General features: G+C 42.9%; 1 protein-coding gene across 1 annotated transcript in view; it reads left to right on the forward strand.

Annotated features, from left to right (window-relative positions):
• LOC140200863 (organic cation/carnitine transporter 2-like) overlaps positions 1-21,219 on the forward strand; it is a 97,647-nt gene that overhangs the window by 61,331 nt on the left and 15,097 nt on the right. The window contains exons 7-8 of the mRNA XM_072264496.1: positions 10,047-10,261; positions 18,997-19,179. Coding sequence (XP_072120597.1) covers positions 10,047-10,261; positions 18,997-19,179 — 398 coding nt within the window. The remainder of the gene's footprint in view (positions 1-10,046; positions 10,262-18,996; positions 19,180-21,219) is intronic.

The following is a 21,219-nucleotide window of genomic DNA, read 5'->3' on the forward strand; positions in this document are numbered from 1 at the left end:
TGGAATCATGATACAAAGACTGCTTGTTTCATAAGATCTGACATGGACCTCTCACCTCCTGGCCCAGCCATCCTCTTTAACCATATTTCTGCAATTTTTTATCATTGTAGTGTTAATTTGGTGCCATTTTAAGGACCCTATTTAATATGTATCAGTCATCCTTTCAGGGAAATCCTAACCACACATTGCATAAAATTGCTTTTCTTCCTATTGCCGCCGGTTCTTTGGCTTATCACCTTGAGTATGTACCTTCGTTAATTTGTCAATTTTACTTTCAGAATCAGGGTCATAATCATGTTTCATATCACTATCGTTGTGAAATTTGCTGTTTGGCTGTACATTGAAATGAGTAATTATAATTAAACTATAAACTACAATAAAATATATAAATTAAATTCAATAAATAGTACAAAATGGGAAGAAAAACAAAAGAAAATTATTAGTGGTAATGCACATGGATTCATTGTACATTCAGAAATCTGATGGTGGAGGGGAAGAAGCTGTTCTTAAAATATAAGTGAATGTCTTCATGCTCCTGTACCTCCCTGATGGCAGCAATGAGAAGAATGTGTGCCTCGTAGTGATGTGTTCCTTATTGATGGAAGCCTCCTTTAGGAGGCATCGGATTTTGAAGATGTCCTCAATGCTAGGGAGTGTCGTGACCATAGTTGAGCTGGCTGAGTTTTCAACCTTTCGCAACTATTTCTGCTCCTGTGCTGCAGTCCCTCCATGCCTGATGATGATGCAACCAATTCAAAGTCCACGGTCTTTCTGTAGAAATTAGCCAGAGTCTTTGGTGGCAAACTCCTAATGAAGTATAGCCACAGTTTTGTCTTCTTTGTAAATGCATCAATATGTTGGGCCCAGAACAGATCTTCAGAGATGTTGACACTCAGGAACTTTCCACTGCTGATCCCTTGATGAGAACTGGTGTGTGTTTCCTCATCTTCCCCTTCCTGAAGATCACAATCAATGTCTTGGGCTTCCTGATGTTGATGTTGTAACACTATTCAGGCAGCTTATCTATCTCTCTCCTGTATGCCACCTCGTCACCATCTGATATTCTACTAACAATAGTTGTATTACCAGCAAATAGATGGAACTTGAATTGTGCCTAGCCATATATTGTCACTTTTATAATGATTGCCTAGAATTTCTTCATAACTCACAGAGAGACACATATATTGATCATGGCAGGGCACACCAAAAATATTGATCATTAATTTGCCACAAGTTGTTGTTTACTTAATTGGAATTGCAATTATCATGTTGTGATTTAGTGAACATTGATTCTCATAATTAATAATGTTAAATAAGACACTATGTGTCTGATGCTCTGGGCAGCATTATTTACCTTCTCTACACCATTCATAAACCCTACTTTTTGGCTTTCTCCTCTAACTCGTTTTGTTTTGTCACCATTTGGGCAACTTTCTAATTTAAGTTTTTCCGGAGGTCTTTCCACCACAATCCATTGTTTACTGTCATATGAAGCTAGTGGCTGCAACATAGTGAGATTATTAACTGTCAATGGCCATGATGTGACAACTGAGTGGATAGACATGGTACGATTAATCCAGCCCAGTGCAAAATTTACATGAGCAGTTCAGCTCGGGATGAGAACAAAATAGTCTGGTAAAAAGCCTCTCCCCCACTTCTGCCCTTGGGACTCCAAATGTTGCATATTAAATTCAGCCCCTGTTAAAGCACATCAGAAAATTATATTACCCAACAACTATACTCCTTAATCACAGTTAGTACAAACAACTCAAAGATTCACTATGTAGTTTTGAACAAGACATTAACACTTTATTTTGACAACTCTCTTAGTCACACAACTTTTAGCTTATTTCCATAACTTCCAGAACCCATTACCTGTATCTTGATATTACTCACTCTTGAAGAACTTGTCTAGGTATCAATCTGGATGAGCTTCTTCTCTGAATCACTAACTTAAGAGTCTTCTTCATTAGTCATTGATTTCTGGAGTTGCTGTAGCCAGTATCTCATGAGGCACTCTTTTATGCATTCTTTCTCATACCTTACTTAGTTGTTACTTAGTTCTTTATTGACAATTTTACACCGCAAGTCCAGTCCTCATTCACTCAAATATGTATTTCTTTAACTTCTTCAAATTCCTGCTGGTGATTTTCCACAATTACCTCAATCATTGGTTCCTTAATCATCAGAGAGTCTGTTTCTGCTTTTACTATTGATCTGGCTGTCCTTTTCACAAAATGTCTCTTTCCTAAACATCCTCATATGCTTGTTCTGTTTTATGAACAGTTCACAGTGAGATGTTAAGCTATGTCCGCCATGTTTTCACAGTAATACTGACCATGTGTCAATCATCCAACTGTTGTCCTTGATTCTCAACATCCCTTTCTAGCCAGCAGAGTATCATCCCAAAGCCTGATGGGATATTTGATAACACTCCATATGATACAATCCCAAGCCTTTTTTAACCCTTTTTCATTTGTGGCTTATATTTCTACTTTGACTTCCAGTCCCCTTCTGTTCTTAATTTAAAATCCTTTCACAAACTCTTCTTATGTCTGAAATGTTAGTCATAGGAATTGGTTTAGGTCTGTTTAACCTCAAGCTTGTTTATAATCCATCTATACCTGATTTCCATACTATCTTTACATCCTGTGAAAGAGCATTGCTTGAGCTAAATGTCCATATGACTGTTCAGTTTGTTTTGTCTCCAATATTCACCTACATCAAAATCAATGGAGCTTGGGAAGCATAGTACAGCACAGTTATGCATTCCTGGTTTACCTCCAGAACAATAACTATTTAATAACCATCAATAATTCTTATATGTGTATAAGTTATCCTAATATTCCGAAGTTCCATTGGACTGCGTGTGAAAAATGCACTTCTTAATTTTACTCATAAATTGACAATCATTAATTTTAAGATCCTGCAGTGTTATTCTTCATGTTCTCATTGATTCTCTCACATTCCTTAAAGCTTCCAGAATCTTGATTAGCTCTTTTGAACTCAAGACGGCACAAAATAGGTCGGGTGTGGAAACACCAATTCCTTTGGATGGAATATCTTACAAAGTGTAATAGTTTTAGTCCAGTACATCACAGGCAAAGGCCTCCCTACCATTGAGCGCATCTATATGAAATGCTGACTTAGGAAAGCAGTAGCCATCATCAGAGATCCACATCACTGAGGCCATGTTCTTTTCTTGCTGCTGCCATCAGGTGGAAGGTACAAGAGCCTCAAGACTTATACCACTAGGTTCAAGAACAGTTACTACCCCACAACCATCAGGCTCTTGAACAAAGGGGATAAGTACACTCATTTGCCCATTCATTGAGATGTTCCCATAACCAATTATCTTACTTTAAGGATTCTTAGTTTTGTTATTTCATGTTCTCAGTATTTTATTTGTGTTTGCACAGTTTGTTGTCTTCTGCACTGTTGTGGATTTTTCATTGATCCTGTTGTAGTTACTGTTCTATACACTTGCGGAGTGTGTCCACAGGAAAATGAATCTCAGGGTTGTATCTATACACTTTGATAATAAAAATTACTTTGAACTTTGAACATTGAGAGTAGGTTTAAACAAACTTTCCACATAAGCAAAGGTGCTGGTAAATCTGCACTAGGCCTTCAACATGTCCCAGGTGCTTACTGCCCAAAAATGAGCACACCTTTCCAACTGAGGTCTGACCTGAGATAATGGACCTTCCTTTTGTACTGACTACCCTTCAAGATAACGGCTAACATTGTATTCTAATTACGCATAGGAGCCATTATTGTGTTGCGCACAAGGGCATTCAAATCCCTCTAGTACTTCATAGTCCTAAGCTTTTATCATGGAGAAAATAGAGGAACGACTGCGCAGGAGCAGGGACATTAGCAAGTTAGACTGATGGGAAGAGTATAAAAGGTGATAAATTTTTCTTCAGCCATTTGATCGAGGAACGACTGCGCAAGCGCGTGGACGTCAGCGAGTTAGAATGGTGGGAAGAGTATAAAATGAAGACAGCTTTATACAGCGGGAGAGGAAGGAGTGGGAGACAGAATAGGAAGGCTTTATCTTGACGGGGCTTCAGCGATAACGGGTTCAGGCGAGGTAAGTTACTTGTGAAGAATAGGAATAGGAAGTATGTCTGTGAGACCGGTATTCTGTATTGGGTGTCAGATGTGGAATGTCCGGGAGTCTCCCAGCCTCGCAGACAGCCACATCTGTGCCAGCTGCATCGAGTTGCAGCTCCTTAGGGACAGGGTTACGGAACTGGAGATGCAGCTCGATGACCATTATCTGGTCAGGGAAAGCAGGGGGGTGATAGAGAGGAGCTATAGGCAAGTAGTCACAACGAGGCCTCGGGAGACAGAGAAGTGGGTAACAGTCTGGAGAGAGAAGGGCAAGAGTCAGATACTAGAGAGTATCCCTGTGGCTGTCCCCCTTATCAATAATACTGTTGGGGGGACAACCTACCTGGGAGAAGTAACAGTGGCCGCACCTCTGGCACAGACACTGGCCCTGTGAAAGGAAGAGGATGGCAGCAGTGATAGGGGATTCTATAGTTAGGGGGGCAGACAGACAATTCTGTGGACACAGGAAAGAAACACGGATGGTAGTTTGCCTCCCAGTTGCCATGGTCCGAGATATTTCTGATTGCGTCCTCAATATCCTCAAGTGATAAGGTGAACAGACAGAGGTCATGGGACATATTGGTACCAACAACATAGATAGGGAAAGGGAGGAGGTCCTGAAAACAGATGACAGGGAGTTAGGAAGGAAGTTGAGAAGCAGGACCTCAAAGGTAGTAATCTCAGGATTATTGTCTGTGCCATGCAACAGTAATTATAGGAATAGAGTGAGGTGGAGGATAAATGTGTGGCTGAGGGATTGGAGCAGGGGGCAAGGATTCAGATTTCTGGATCACAGGGACCTGTACAAAAAGGACAGGTTGCACTTAAATCTGAGGGTGACCAATATCCTGGCAGGGCGGTTTGCTAAGGAATTTAAATTAGAATCACTGGAGTGTGGGGACTGAACTGAAGAAGTGGAGGAAGAGGCGGTTGGCTCGCAAATTGAGAAAGCTTGCAGACAGTGTGAGAGGGAGGATAGGCAGGTGAGAGAGAAGGAATACGCTCAGACTGATGGTTTGAGACGTGTCTATTTTAATGCAAGGAGTTTTATGAACAAAGCGGCTGAGCTTAGAGCGTGGATCAGTTCTTGGAGCTATGATGTTATGGCCATTACAGACACTTGGATGGCTCAGGGGCAGGAATAGTTACTTAGAGCGCCAGGCTTTGGATGTTTCAGAAAGGACAGGGAGGGAGGCAAAAGAGGTGGGGGCATGGCACTGCTGATCAGAGATAGTGTCACAGCTGCAGAAAAGGAGGAAGTCATGGAGGGGTTGTCTACTGAATCTCTGTGTGTGGAAGTTAGGAAAAGCAAGAGGTCAATAACTCTACTGGGTGTTTTTTATAGACCACCCAATAGTGACAGGGACATGGAAGAGCATATAGGGAGACAGATTCTGGAAAGATGCAATAATAGCAGGGTTGTCATGGTGGAAGATTTAATTTCCACAAGGATGATTTGCATGTCCCTAGAGCAAGGGGTTTAGATGGGGCAGAGTTTGCGAGATGTGTTCAAAGAGCTTTCCTGAAACAATATGCAGATAAGCTTATAAGAGGAGAGATTGTACTTGATCTGGTATTGGGAAATGAACCTGGTCAGATGTCAGGTCTCTCAGTGGGAGAGCATTTTGGAGATAATGATCACAGTCCTATCTCCTTTACCAAAGCATTTGGAGAGGGATAAGAACAGACAAGTTAGGAAAGTGTTTAATTGGAGTAAGGGTAAATATGAAGCTATCAGGCAGGAACTTGGAAGCATTAATTGGGAACAGATGTTCTCAGGGATTTGTACAGCAGAAACGTGGAAATGTGGCAAATGTTCAGGGGATATTCGCGTGGCGTTCTACATAGGTACGTTCCAATGAGACAGGGAAAGGATGCTAGGGTACAGGAACCATGGTATGCAAAGGCTGTTGAAAATCTAGTCAAGAAGAACGAAAAGCTTACGGAAGATTCAAAGAACTAGGTAATGACAGAGATCTAGAAAATTATAAGGCCAGCAGGAAGGAGCATAAGAATGAATTTAGGAGAGCCAGAAGGGGCCATGAGAAGGACTTTCCGAACAGGATTAAGGAAAACCCCAAGGCATTCTACAAGTATGTGATGAGCAAGAGCATGAGAGAATAGGACCAATCAAGTGTGACTGTGGAAAATTGTGTATGGAACTGGAGGAGATAGCCGAGGTACATCAGAAATACTTTGGTTCAGTATTCACTACTGAAAAGGAACTTGACAATTTTAGGGTTGACTTGTAGTGGACTGAAAAGCTTGAGCATATTTACTTTAAGAAAGAGGATGTGCTGCAGCTTTTGGAAAGCATCAAGTTGGATAAGTCACCGGGACCGGAAGAGATGTACCCCAGGTTACTGTGGGAAGTGACGGAGGCGATTGCTGAGCCTCTGGCAATGAACTTTGCATCATCAATGGGGACGGGAGAGGTTCCGGAGGATTGGAGGGTTTCAGATGTCGATCCCTTATTCAAGGAAGGGAGTAGAGTTAGCCCAGGAAATTATACACCAGTGAGTCGTAATTCAGTGGTTCGTAAGTTGATGGGGAAGATCCTGGGAGGCAGGATTTATGAATATTTGGAGAGGCATAATATGATTAGGAATATTCAGCATGGCTTTATCAAAGGTAGGTCGTGCCTTACTAGCCCGACTGAAATTTTTGAGGATGTGACTAAACACATTGATGAAGGTAGAGCAGTAGATATAATGTATATGGATTTCAGCAAGGTATTTGAGAAGATACGCCATACAAGGCTTATTGAGAAAGTAAGAAGGCATGGGATACAAGGGGACCTTGCTTTGTGGATCCAGAATTGGCTTGCCCACAGAAGGCAAAGAGTGATTGTAGATGGGTCAGATTCTGCATGGAGGTTAGTGACCAGTGGTGTGCCTTAGGGAGCTGTTCTAGGACCTCTTCTCTTTGTGATTTTTATAAATGACCTAAATAAGGAAATGGAGGGATCAGTTAGTAAATTTGCTTATAACACAAAGGTTGGGGGTGTCGTGGATAATGTGGAGGGCTGTCAGAGTTTACAGCGGGACATCGATAGGATACAAAACGGGGCTGAGAAGTGGCAGATGGAGTTCAACCCAGATAAGTGTGAGGTGGTTCATTTTGGTAGGTCAAACATGATGGCAGAATATAGTATTAATGGTAAGACTCTTGGCAGTGTGGAGGATCAAAGGGATATTGGGGTCCATGTTCATAGGACACTCAAAGCTGCTATGCAGGTTGACAATGTGGTTGAGAAGGTATACAGTGCATTGGCCTTCATCAACCGTGGGACTGAGTTTAAGATCCGAGAGGTAATGTTACAGATATATGGAACCCTGGTCAGACCCGACTTGGAGTACTGTGCTCAGTTCCGGTCACCTCACAACAGGAAGGATGTGGAAACTATTGAAAGGGTGCAGAGGAGATGTACAAGGATGTTGTCTGGATTGGGGACCATGCCTTAGGAGAATAAGTTAAGTGAACTTGGCCTTTTCTCCTTGGAGCAACGGAGGATGAGAGGTGACCTGATAGAGGTACATAAGATGATGACAGGCATTGATTGTGTGGATAGCCAGAGGCTTTTTCCCAGGGCTGAAATGGTTAACATGAGAGGTCACAGTTTTCAGGTGCTTGGAAGTAGGTACAAAGGAGATGTCGGGTAACATTTTTACGCAGAGAGTGGTGAGTGCATGGAATGGGCTGTGGTGGAGGCAGATACAATAGGCTTTTTTAAGAGGCTCCTGAATAGGTACTTGGAGCTTAGAAAAATGGAGGGTGATGGTTAACCCTAGATAATTTCTAAAGTAAGTACATGTTCAGCACAGTATTGTGGGCCGAAGAGCCTGTATTGTGCTGTAGTTTTTCTATGTTTCTATGTTCCTAAAATATTCTCTTTTCTTTTTGGTTTTGAGAGCCCTGTAATTACTCTAAAAATTATTTTTGTTGAAATCAATTGTACATAATTTTTCAAGTCCATTTAGGGAATATGCATGCACTTAACTATCCATCATTATATCAATCTACTTCAAGACAATCAAGTACTTCAGGAGATAAACTCCTATTTCTAAATTCCATTAAAGAAAGCTATCTTTATCAAGTTATGATGTTACAAATCATAGCCCTCTGTTCTACTGAGAGACCCAGACAATTAGTAAGCTACTTGTATGCTTTTAAGTTTATAATATACTTTCAGGTCACAATGCACCATATATAAACTGATTATTGTGGGATATCTCCATTAAATCTACAACATAGTAATGAGCTTCTAGTTACCTGTCAGTTTTGATTTTTCATTCTGTTTGGATCTTGGCTTCCTATAAATTTCCAGTGAAGCTCAGAATACGACATCAGGTAATATCTTATGATATAGCGGGAAGCAAAGGAAGAAATTGTTGCAGTTTGAAATGGATAAAGCCTCAGAAGATCAGAGGATGACTAATCTGTGTCTTTATTTAAGAAATGCAAAGACAAGCCAGGCTACTGTGATAATGAGCCTAACATGAATGGTGGGAAAGCTACTAGAGGGGATTATGGGATACAGGATCTATCTATGTTTCAAAATACTTTGTTCTGGTTCGTTATCATGACCTTGTGTGTGGTTAATGTTGTCTCACAAAATTGATTATTTGAAGAGATGACTAAGAGGATCGTTGAGGGGCAGAGCAGTAGATGTTCCCTACATGGACTGTAGCATGGCTTTTAATAAGATCCCACATGATAGTGTAGTTTGGAAAGTGGAATCAAATGGGATTCAGGGTGACATAGCCAATTGGATGCAAAATGGCTATGCAGCAGGAAGCAGAGGGTTGTAGTAGAGGAATGTTTTCCAGATTAGAGACCTATGGCCGATGGTATGGCACAGGAATTGCTTCTAGTTTCCCTGTTGTTTGTTATATTTATTAATGATTTGGATTATAATGTATGACCAGTAGGTTTGCAGATAACATTAAATTTGGTTGTTTGGTGTGTAGTGAAAAAGGTTGTCAATGTTGCAATAGGACCTGTATCAAGTGGGACAGCGAGCAAAGGAACAGAAGATGGAATTTAACCAAGATAAGTGTAAAATGAAGCATTTTGGGAAGTTAAACCCAGGCAGCACATATCAACAAATAGCATGACTTTGGGGAGTGCTGTAGATCAGAAAGACTGAAGGGTATAAATACATAGCTCCATAACAATAATAATATGGGTAGATTTAGGATGGAGCTTTGAAACCATTGACAAGATGGCGGAGAAGGTTTATAGTGTGCCTACCTTCATTACTGAGATATTGAGTACAAGATTTGGAATGCCATGTTACAGTTATATAAGATATTTGTAAGGCTGCACTTGGAATATTCTGTGAAGTTTTTCTCATCATGCTATTGAAATAAAGTGATTAAGCTAGAAAAGGTGCAGAAAAGTTTCAAAATGATTTTTCTAAGACTGAAGAGCTTCAGTATAAGGAGATCCTGGACATGCTGTATCAGTATAGGAAGCTGAGCAGTAGTCTTATGAACATTTATAAACTTACTGGAGGCTTAGATAAAGTAATAGGAAAAATTCTTTTTCTAAGGATTCTAAATCTGAAGGGCACATGTACAAGGTGAGAGGGGAAAGATTTCAGGGGAATCTGAGGGACAAGATTTTCACACAGAGGATGATGGGTTTTTGAAACCTGCTACCAGAAGAAGTGGTGAGGTGTGCACAATTACATTGTTTAAAAGACATTTTGACAGGTCCATGGATAGGAAATGTATGGGCCCGATTTGATCAGATGGTACTAGCTCAGGAGGGTACCTTGACTGGTATGGATAAGTGGGGCCAATGCACCTCTTTCCATGTATGTAACACTATGACTGTTTCTGTGACTCTAATATGATAATGATGGCCTGATGACAGAAGTTACTTGAAGTTCCTTTACAATTAGTTTTATCATTTTGTTGCAGGATAACTACAGCAGTTGGATACCATGGCCTGTCCTTGAGCACTTCCAATCTTCATGGTGATAACTATTTGAACTGCTTCTTCTGTGCTGCCATTGAAGTTCCTGCCTACACAGCAGCCTGGCTTTTCCTTCAGAAGTTTCCACGCAGGTGCACCCTTTCAAGCACAACTCTTTTTGGTGGAGCTGTTCTTATACTCACCCAGTTTATGCCTTCAGGTACAATATTTTCAGAGCGATACTAAAATAATCATAATAATTTTATTCATGGTTTACTGAACTAAGTAGTTTTTCTCAATCTGAAGGGGCTTTAATATTCAACTTATTATTTCTATTAAGTATCTCAATCTCAGCAATATTTGTTATATTGTGACTATGAGGTGCTGGGATGAAAGCACTGAAGAGAAAATGGTGGGCTGAAACATTTCCAGGAACTGAATGTGAGAGCATTAATGACTTCACTATGATTTTCCAAAGTTCTTTTGATTCTTCAAAGCTTTACTATTGGTTAAGAAAATGGTGCTTGCTAGAGATATCCTGTATCTTATAATCGCCTCCAGTAACTTTTCCACCATTCATTGTCACAGTTCCCGAAAGCACCTGGGAAGTGAGAGAAATGTACTTTTTAACTACTGATATGTTCAATTTCTATTCACATCTGAAACTTATTCAAGGCTTTCTGCAAGAAATAGGAATCTTGATAATAGGCACTTCCTAGGTGATGCAATCATTTACAAACACTGTTTGAACAGCATGGAAGTGCTAATTGTTTCTTAAAATCTGTTCACTCTACAGATCTTTTCTGAAGCCTTTTATCTTTTAAAATGTAAGCACTTTTTTCAGATTTGTGTTTGAAAAAAGACACTGTCATCTACAGTAAATTGCAAGATTAATAGAATTCTGTATTGAGCACTTAATTAACAATCAATGTTTGATTAATTGAAACAGAGAACAATTAGCCATAAACAACAGGAATTCTGCAGATGCTGGAAATTCAAGCAACACACATCAAAGTTGCTGGTGAACGCAGCAGGCCAGGCAGCATCTGTAGGAAGAGGTGCAGTCGACGTTTCAGGCCGAGACCCTTCGTCAGGACTAACTGAAGGAAGAGTGAGTAAGGGATTTCAAAGTTGGAGGGAGAGGGGGAGATCCAAAATGATAGGAGAAGACAGAAGGGGGAGGGATAGAGCCAAGAGCTGGACAGGTGACAGGCAAAAGGGGATACGAGAGGATCATGGGACAGAAGGTCCGGGAAGAAAGACAAGGGGGGGGGACCCAGAGGATGGGCAAGAGGTACATCCAGAGGGACAGAGGGAGAAAAAGGAGAGTGAGAGAAAGAATGTGTGCATAAAATAAGTAACAGATGGGGTACGAGGGGGAGGTGGGGCCTTAGCGGAAGTTAAAGAAGTCGATGTTCATGCCATCAGGTTGGAGGCTACTCAGACGGAATATAAAGTGTTGTTCCTCCAACCTGAGTGTGGCTTCATCTTTACAGTAGAGGAAGCCGTGGATAGACATGTCAGAATGGGAATGGGATGTGGAATTAAAATGTGTGGCCACTGGGAGATCCTGCTTTCTCTGGCAGACAGAGCGTAGATGTTCAGCAAAGCGGTTTCCCAGTCTGCGTCGGGTCTCGCCAATATATAAAAGGCCACATCGGGAGCACCGGACGCAGTATATCACCCCAGTCGACTCACAGGTGAAGTGTTGCGTCTTTCCCTCCCCCCCTCTCTCTCTGCATTCCGCAGGGATCGCTCCCTACCACATCTTTCCCTCCCCCCCTCTGCATTCCGCAGGGATCGCTCCCTATGCAACTCCCTTGTCCATTCGTCCCTCCCATCCCTCCCCACTGATCTCCCTCCTGGCACTTATCCGTGTAAGCAGAACAAGTGCTACACGTGCCCTTATACTTCCTCCCTTACCACCATTCAGGGCCCCAAACAGTCCTTCCAGGTGAGGCAACACTTGGCTCTATCCCTCCCCCTCCTGTCTTCTCCTATCATTTTGGATCTCCCCCTCCCCCTCCAACTTTCAAATCCCTTACTCACTCTTCCTTCAGTTAGTCCTGATGAAGGGTCTCGGACTGAAACGTCGACTGCACCTCTTCCTACAGATGCTGCCTGGCCTGCTGCGTTCACCAGCAACTTTGATGTATGTTGCAACAATTAGCCATGGATGGCAGTGGATGCAAACTCATTGAGTATACTTAAAAAGGACGTTGAAAGGTTCTTGATTAAACAGGGTGTCAAAGATTACTGAGAGAAGACAGAAGTCTGGGGTTGAGAGGGATAATAGATCAGCCATGGTGGAATGGTGGAGCAGACTCAATGAGCTGAATAGCTTAATTCTGAACCTATGTCTTATGGATAAAGGAGGAAGAGATTAGAAATGATTGCAAGCAAACCCTGATTTTTAAAAAAGAAAACTTAAAGGGGCATGGTTAAACAAAACTGATGCTTGCACTAAAAGATTAGAAATTGCAGAGTTTCACAATTGTGATTTCTATAAGAATATTTCTTAAAAAAACAGAAATGTCCCTTATTTCTGGTCTGAGAAATTAATTATACATTCCACTGAATTTAATCTACACTTTTGATGTGTGACACTAACTGAATTAGTGTTTTAGAAACTGATCCAGATCAATTGTGAACAAAATCATTCATTTTAATTTAAACACTTTGACACAAAGTAGTTTTTAACAAATTGGAGCAGCATTTCAAAAGTTCAGTTGATTATGCCAGGATACTGTCCTTCAACAGTGTCAGAGAATGAAGGTTTCAAGGCCCACTTTCTCTCTTCATTTCGATTATTAGATCAGATTATGAGGACACTCAGTCCTTGTTTATTGTCATTTAGAAATGCATACATTAAAAAATGATACAACGTTCCTCCAGAATGATATCACAAAAAAACTTTTTCACTGTCTTCAGAAGTCACAAGACAAAATAAAACATGTCAGTCTTTTCAGTAAAAAAACTTTAATCTTTAATTCAAAATTTTCCCCCATGATCAATTGTACAAAGTCAAATGTCTAAAACATTACATTTCCAATCTCTCTTGCAATTTAGATACTTTGATCTCTTATAATGGTATAGAAACCTAAAAGGTAATAAATGCTAGGCTCTTCAGCAACCTGCAATTCTTAAAATATCAATAAAAGATCTACTGATGACTACTACTAAGAACAGTTGAACTCAGCTGAAACTGCATGAACTGAGGTAAATTATTAATCTGGTTAGGAAGATAGCTAATTTACAACAAGGAGTAAGTTAAATGGACAATTAAATATCCTAAATGATCAATTGTGACCCATTACCCAGAGATCAGTGATGGGGACATGGCTATTCTGGTATCCATTAACAATTTAGTTTTGCATCAGAACAGAATGCATCCATGTTTCCTGATGAGATACCACAGCTAGTGTGGTTTAAGACAAAATAATTTACAGATTATATAAATGAGTTAAAATGTAACAAATATTTATCCGGACCTAGCTTTGATGAGTCTGTCCCGGATGTTGTTTTTGGTCCCACAGTCCTGCCGAATGACGCTGCCCAGGTAGGTGAATCTGCCGGTGCTGGAGAAATCGACGCCATATGCCTTGACCGCAGGAGGAGCCTCTACATTGAGGGTCATGGTCTCAGTCTTTATCTGGCTGGCTCTGTGTCCGGCCTATCCACCAAGGGTACACAGGTGCTGAGTTTTCTCTTTCTGGTGTGTGTGTGATAAGGTTATCCACAAAGTGAAGGTCTTCTAAAGCATCTCTGCTTATCTTTCATTGTTTGCCTCATAACCCAGTCAATCTCCAGCATCAGCATCTCCAACATCACACAGCCTTGCCTGAGTCCTGTCTTGCTTTCAAAGCTTATTTGCAGTCCCCTATGTCACAATGGCAGGGCATTGGGAGCAAGGGTGGACCCAAATGCAAGACACATCTTGTGAGGTTACTTAGGTTTAGTTTATTGTACGATACCAGGAAAGCAGGACAGAAGCAGGAAAAGTGAACAGGATAAGGACTCAAGACTACCACTAGGCTGGGACCAAAGGTCTGGGCTTGGACTCGGAATCGGGTCCCAGAACTAGAGGAGACATGAAGAGGCTAGGGTATGGACTCCGAGCCCGAGACTGGGCAAGGACCCAGTACCTGGGTCTTGCCTCGGGCTCGGACCCCAGAACCAGGCATGGACATGACATGGGCTAGGGAGAGGGGGGACATGGAAAACAGAGCCTCGGTCTCGGGAGAGCAGGTATATGGAACCGTGGACACATACACAGAACAGAGAGCTGGGACCCCTCTTTGGGTACAGGACATAGGGCCGGGACTCATGACCCTCCGCGGGGCAACAGCAAGACTGTCTGACTTACCCCATGGAGGCGAGGACAAGACAAGACAAGGCAAACACGAATGAACACCAGACAGTACCTATCTAGCTCCGGTGATGGAACTAGACGGAAGTGCAGGCGAGGGCTGCAGACGAGGGCTAGAGGTGAGAGGGGCAGAGAAGGGATTCAGGCAAGGGGGTAGGACAGGAATCACAAGCTGCCAGGGCCAGGACTTGACATGGTACTTGAATGCCGCTAGGGCCAGGACTTGGACGTGGTACTTGAACGCCACCAGGGCCAGGACTTGGATGTGGTACTTGGACACTGCCAGAGCCAGGACGTGGACGTGGTACTTGGACGCCGCTGGGGCCAGGACGTGGACGTGGTACTTGGACGCCGCCGGGGCCAGGACATGGACGTGGTACTTGGACGCCGCCGGGGCCAGGACGTGGACGTGGTACTTGGACGCTGCCGGAGCCAGGACGTGGACGTGGTACTTGGATGCCGCCGGAGCCAGGACTTGGACGTGGTACTTGGATGCCACCAGAGCCAGGACGTGGACGTGGTACTTGGATGCCGCCACAGCCAGGACGTTGACAAGGTACTTGGATGCTGCCGGAGCCAGGACGTGGTGCTTGGAACCTCCGGGTAGTGCCGAGCTCTCGACTTGGCCCGGGAACAGTAAACAGCGGCTCTTGATTCTCTCCGGCGGGTTAACTGACGGACCCACCTCGGTAAGGAAACTTTGCAGGCTCGCTTTGGCGAGGTAACTTGACAAGGTTGCTCTGGTGAGGAAAGGCGAATTAACGGCACTTGCTTCGGGCGGAGACTAAGCTTCCTCCGGCCAGATGACATCGGCACGCCGTACCTTGGTGACTTTGCAAATGCTCTCACACCAAACGGCTGAAAGCCGGAGACTATAAACTACTGGTTCAGCTGAGTGTTAATTGCCTCTAATCACCAAAGTCGAGGAACACGGGAAAACAGGGAATCAATGGTCTGGATGGTAACATAAACAAGCTAAGTTTAAAGGGACCCCGATCTGGACCGTGACACCCTACTGTGCAGGTGAAATTAGCACAGAAACTCTGGATAAGATGGACAGCTTTAGAAGGGATCTCGTACGATCTGAGAATATGCCAGAGACTCTCCCTGTGGATGCTATGAAAAGCCTTTTCAAAGTCCATGAAATTCACCTACAGTTGTCTCTGCCACTTTGTGATGCTACGCAGTATGAAGATCTGGTTGACAGAGGCTCTGTTTCTCCTGAAGCCAGTTGCTCTTTCCCCTTGCACACTTTGAAGGCATCTGTAATCCATTGGACAATGACTCTTGCTGGGCATTGACAAAAGTGTGATGCCACACCAGTGTTGCAATCACTTAGTACTCCTTTCTTGGGGATCCTAACAATAACTCCCTTTGTTCAGCATACAATCTGTCACATCCTGGAGTTTTGCTGTTATTTGTTGGTGTAATCGCAGCAACAATCTCTTCTTTCTTGAATAAACCTTTCGAAGTCCTCTGCTGCCTCTTGTATGTCAAATTCTTCATTTGATGGTGGTTTATTCAGCAATTCCCTGAAGTACTCTGTCCATCGTGCTTCTTGTTTTTTCTCAGATGTGAAAAGGAGACCATTCTTATCTCTCACAGGACCACTAGATCTGGCCTGGAACTTCCCTCATACCAATTTTGAAACCTTGTATATATTTCCCTGATCACCTTCATTGGCTGCTGCTTCAGCCTCCTCTACAAGGTCTTCCATGTAGACTCTCTTAGTCTTTCTTCCGAATCTCTTCACTTCCTCGTTGGCTTTAGTGAATGCTGATTGAAGTTGCACCTTAATTCGTGTTGACTTTGCATTAAACACTTTCTTCTTAATTTTCCATCTTTATTCTAAGGCTGACCATGTTTCCTTCTGTATCCATTTCTTCTTTTCAACTCTGTATCCTAGACACGCCGTACTACTCACTTTGAAGACTGAGGCAATCCATTTCCACATTTTGTCAATCTTGTCTACTGACACATCCTCATCAAGGTCTTGCAAAGCCTGGAATCTGTCCTTAAGCTGAATGGTGAAGAGAGATCCCTCACTGGTATCCTTGAGCTTTCAACATCAAAACATCTTTGTACATGTGGTCCCGGTGCTTCTCAACCTGAGTTTCATCACTGCGACAACAATGTGGTGATCACTTTCTGTATACAATATGCTGCTTACTTCACTATTACATCCTGCCAGGATTGTCTTCACATGCCATTGGTCATTAAATGGACAAGCTGGTTCTTCTCACATCCATTGATGTGATCACCATGTAGGTTGTGAATTTCATGGTGTGGAACGTGGATCCCTCCTATGACCAGATTGTTCATGGCAGAGGATTCTGCCATTCTTTCCCCATTGTTCCACATCCATGCATGCCCAGGACCCTAGTGAAATGTGAGTTGTTATTTCCCACTTTGGCATTTAGATTTCCCATGAATATGATTAAGTCATGGCATAGTGTTAACACTATCTCCAATTGCAGTTGTTCATAGAAGACACCCTTTTCTTCAATGTCACTGTTGTTAGTTGGAGCACAGCACTGGATCACTTGCTTCCCTCTCCACCTGACTCTCATCAGCCTACTGATTGGTTTCCACTCCATCAAGCACTTCTCAAAGCCTTTCTTCAAAATGACAACTACATCACCATTTTCCTGACCATTTTCCTTTCCTGAGTATAAAACTGTTTCACTGGTTGCTGCCTTTAGTCTGCCAGACCCTGTCCATCTGCTTTCACTGACACCCAGTATATGCAGGTTGTATCAACGTATTTCTGCAGTTATTTATACTAGCGTGCCAATTTTGTACATGGGTCATACATCACAAAAACCAAGCTTGGTCTTGGTCTTGGCAGTGTGCTGGGCATCTGTCATCTTGCCAATAGCTTCTCTTCAGTTTTCACTACTGTCAGTCACGCAAATCCCAGGTGGAGACTCCGGAATACCCTTGCACACAGATATAGGGTTCTTCATTGCTGTTTCTGTAATATTTTTTTATCTGGTCAGTGTTGCTGGCCCTGAACAGAACGTCCAAACCTGGAGAACCAGTGGACTACTCTCAGTCTGGTCTCCACCCTTTGACCTGTTTAGCAAGTGTGATCCTAACAAGATTTAAAGCACAAAGCCCTGACTTCAGCCAACATAGCTCTCTGGATCATTGAGGCACACAAGCCTCCAAACCCTTTGACAATGTTGTGGTCCTCTTGGAGGTACAGATGAAGCTTACTTTAATTAATACCATGGAACTAACACCCACGGGATATGGTTACCTTATGTTGTGAACTAAATCTATCCAACACCTCACTTCTTCCAGTTGTCCCAAACCGACTTCATCATCCAATGCTGTTGGCACATACCTGTGAGTCAATTCAACATTGCCTGCAACGTAAGAACAAGGTACGCATTGTGGCCACTTTATTAGTTACACTTATCAGTCAATCATGTGGCAACAACTCAATGGATTAAAAAAAAACAAGCAGACATGGTCAGGAGGTTCAGTTGTTATTCAGAACAAACATCACAATGAGGAAGAAGAGTGATCTAAGTGATTGACCATGGAGTAGTTGATGGTGATAGGCAGGACGGTTTGAAGCTGATGCTCTCCTGGGATTTTTATCTAGAGTTTACTTGTGTGAAAAACAACAAAAAAATCCATGATGAGAGATAGTGAAGCTCTGGTAAGGAAAAAGAAGGAAGCGCACATTGTATTTACGTTAATGATATTAACTTTCACCTTCAGTGTGATGTTATGCACATTGGACAGTCAAACTAGGCTAATGTTTATAGAGTGAATGGTAGTTTCTGATGAGTGCTGTGGAACAGAGCAACCTGTGAGGAGTACAAATTCACAGTTTGTGTGAGTAAACTGTGGTGAAGAAGGCAGTTAGCATGCTGACCTTCATCAATCAGGGTAATGAGCTTAGGAGTGGGACATTATGTTGCAGTTATAAAGTAATTTGTGGTGTGGCCCCAGTGGGAGAATTGTGTGCAATTTTGGTCATCCTGTTACAGGAAAAAAATTCAAACTGGAGAGAGTACAGAAGTGATTTACAGGGATGCTGCCTAGATTATAAGGATACAGCTTGGGTTACAAGCAGAGGTTGGCTACACTAGATCTTTATTCTTTTGACAGCAGGAGAATGAGCAGTGACCTCATAAAAGTTTATAAAATCGTGAGGGGTATGGATAAGGTGGATGGTCAGTCTTTTCCCCAGGGCTGGAGAGCCCAAAACACAGATAGAAAAGGGGAGAAATTTAAAAGAAGTGTGAGGAGTAACTTCTTCGCACAGAGGCAGCGAGTACCTGGAATGAGCTGCCAGAGGAAGTGATTGAGACAAGTACAGGTGCAACACTTAAAAGGTATTTTGGATAGGTACATGGAGGGGAGGCCTTAGGGAGTTTGGGCTGAATGCTGTCAACTGGGACTGGTTGGCATGCACCAGCTGGGCTGAAGGACTTGTTTCTGTGTTGCATTACTCTATGAATAGGTCAGAGGTATGTTTGCAGAAAATCTTCCTGTGTAACAAGCACATGGCAGGAGGTACAGACAGGAGTTTAGGAACCGATCTGCCTGATTATTTCTGGATTATTTACATATTTCAGGACTTACCACGGCACTGGTGATGAGTGGAAAACTTGCAACTACATGTGGCTTCTCCATGATCTATGTCTACACAGCTGAGCTGTACCCAACGGCAGTAAGAAATATGGGTGTTGGATTCAGTTCAATGGCCAGCAGGATAGGCAGCATTGTCTCACCTTATGTTTTTCATCTTGGTAAGAAAATTGTTTGAAATTATCTACTGTTCATAGATTTAAAAAGAAGTGTCCCACCACCCCAACCTCCAGGCCGCGGACTGATACATTGCTGCGAAGCATGCAGCGGTAGCCGGAACGCACCCAGCACTTTAAGAAAAAAGCCCAAATAAACAAGCTAATTAATTAGGTGCCGCCCAGCACGTAAACGGCAGCCCAGATCAGAGGCGATTTGGCAGCATCTAATTAATTAGCTTGTTTATTTCGGCTTTATTCTTAAGGATGTGCTGGGTGCGTCCCGGCTACCGCTGTACACCTGCGTGCTTCGCAGATCGGTATCGATCGGCGGCCTGGAGGTTGGGGTCCACTGCACCACCCCAACCTCCAACAACTCAGCCTAACACGCCGTCATCAGTGTGCTTGGCGCTGTCTTCACGATTCCGGTAAGTGATACTACACTGTACATACATTATTTCTACTTTATATAGGCTGTGTATTTTTATGCGTTATTTGGTATGATTTGGCAGCTTCATAGCTTTAAGGTTACGGGAGAGATTGTTTCTGCCGAGAGCGCTTGCGTCGTGTTTCTGCCAAAAGCGCTTGCGTGAGATTTTCGCTATGGTGGAGAGTGCAGCATTGATCGTAGAAAAGTACTTCTACTTTATATAGGCTGTGTATTTACCATATAATTCCTGCTTTTACTATATGTTACTGTTATTTTAGGTTTTATGTGTTATTTGGCATGATTTGGTAGTTTATTTTTTGGGTCTGCGAACGCTCACAAATTTGTCCCATATAACTGAATGGTAATTGCTTCTTCACTTTACGACATTCGGCTTATGAACCATTTCATAGGAATGTTCTACCTTTGGATGGCGGGGGAAATTTTACCACCAAGACAGAACTGGTTTGTCAATGGAGTACCAGTGTCCCAGCTACTCTACTTGCCTTCACTGTTAGTGATGAAAAGCTGTCAGTAGTGCCATCTTTCAAATATCTGGGGAGCATTCTCTCTGAGGATGGCGGCATTGACAATGGCATCCAGAGCCGCATTAAACAGGCATCAGCTGCCTTTGGGAGACTTCGCGTAGAGTCTTTCAGAACAGGAGCCTTCGACCCTCCACAAAGGTCGTTGTATACCAAGTGGTCTGTGTCACCATCCTCCTTTATAGCTGTGAAGCTTGGGTAGCCTACAGCCGTCACATCAAGTCCTTGGAGTGCTTCCACATAAGCTACCTCCAGCGCATCCTGGGAATTACCTGGCGTGAGTGGGTGCCTCACACTGAAATACTTGTAAAGACCAACTGCAGAAGTATTGAGGCCATGTTCACCCAGCATCAGCTGCAGTGGCTAGGGCATGTGATAAGGATGCCCCCATGTCGGCTATCCCGCGGAGTGTTATACGGCCAGCTACATCGTGGTCAACGGTCAGCTGGAAGGCCGAAGAAGCACTATGAGGATCAGATGAAGAATGCTTTAAGGAAGTGCAAGATGAGACTTGAGGAACTGGAGGAGGTTGCAGCTGACCATACCGCTTGGCGACAGCTGTGTAGAGATGGGATTTGTATTCCGGAGATGGAAAGAACAACCAGAAGACAGCAGAAGAGAGCCAGGAGAAATGCAGCCATGGTTGCCACCACTACTACCTATACATATCCATCCTGCAGTAGAGCTTGTGGATCCAGGATAGGACTGTACAGTCATCAAAGATCTCACCGTTAATGAAGTTGACGTCATCATCACATTTCAATGGACAACCGAAGAAGAAGAAGAAGCATTTTATCACAGGCAAGGACAGATAATCCTCTCAGACTTTGGGTCTGGACCCTGATTTTCTTTATATATAGTGGTGACATGCCTCCTTTTCACTGAAGATTGTCTGGATTTCCACAACTTTAGTTATCATAGAAGGAGCTGAGAACAGCTGGATCCATCTGCACAGCTCCAAAGGAGCAGGGGAGTTTTTGTTTTAACTAGCCCCAATAATCAAAACTCCAAACACCCCTAATCCATTGGCTTCGTTTTGTATACATCTTCAAAGATGAATTACTCCCTTTTGTT

This window comes from Mobula birostris, chromosome 7 (assembly GCF_030028105.1).
Source record: "Mobula birostris isolate sMobBir1 chromosome 7, sMobBir1.hap1, whole genome shotgun sequence".
Taxonomy (NCBI): domain Eukaryota; kingdom Metazoa; phylum Chordata; class Chondrichthyes; order Myliobatiformes; family Myliobatidae; genus Mobula; species Mobula birostris.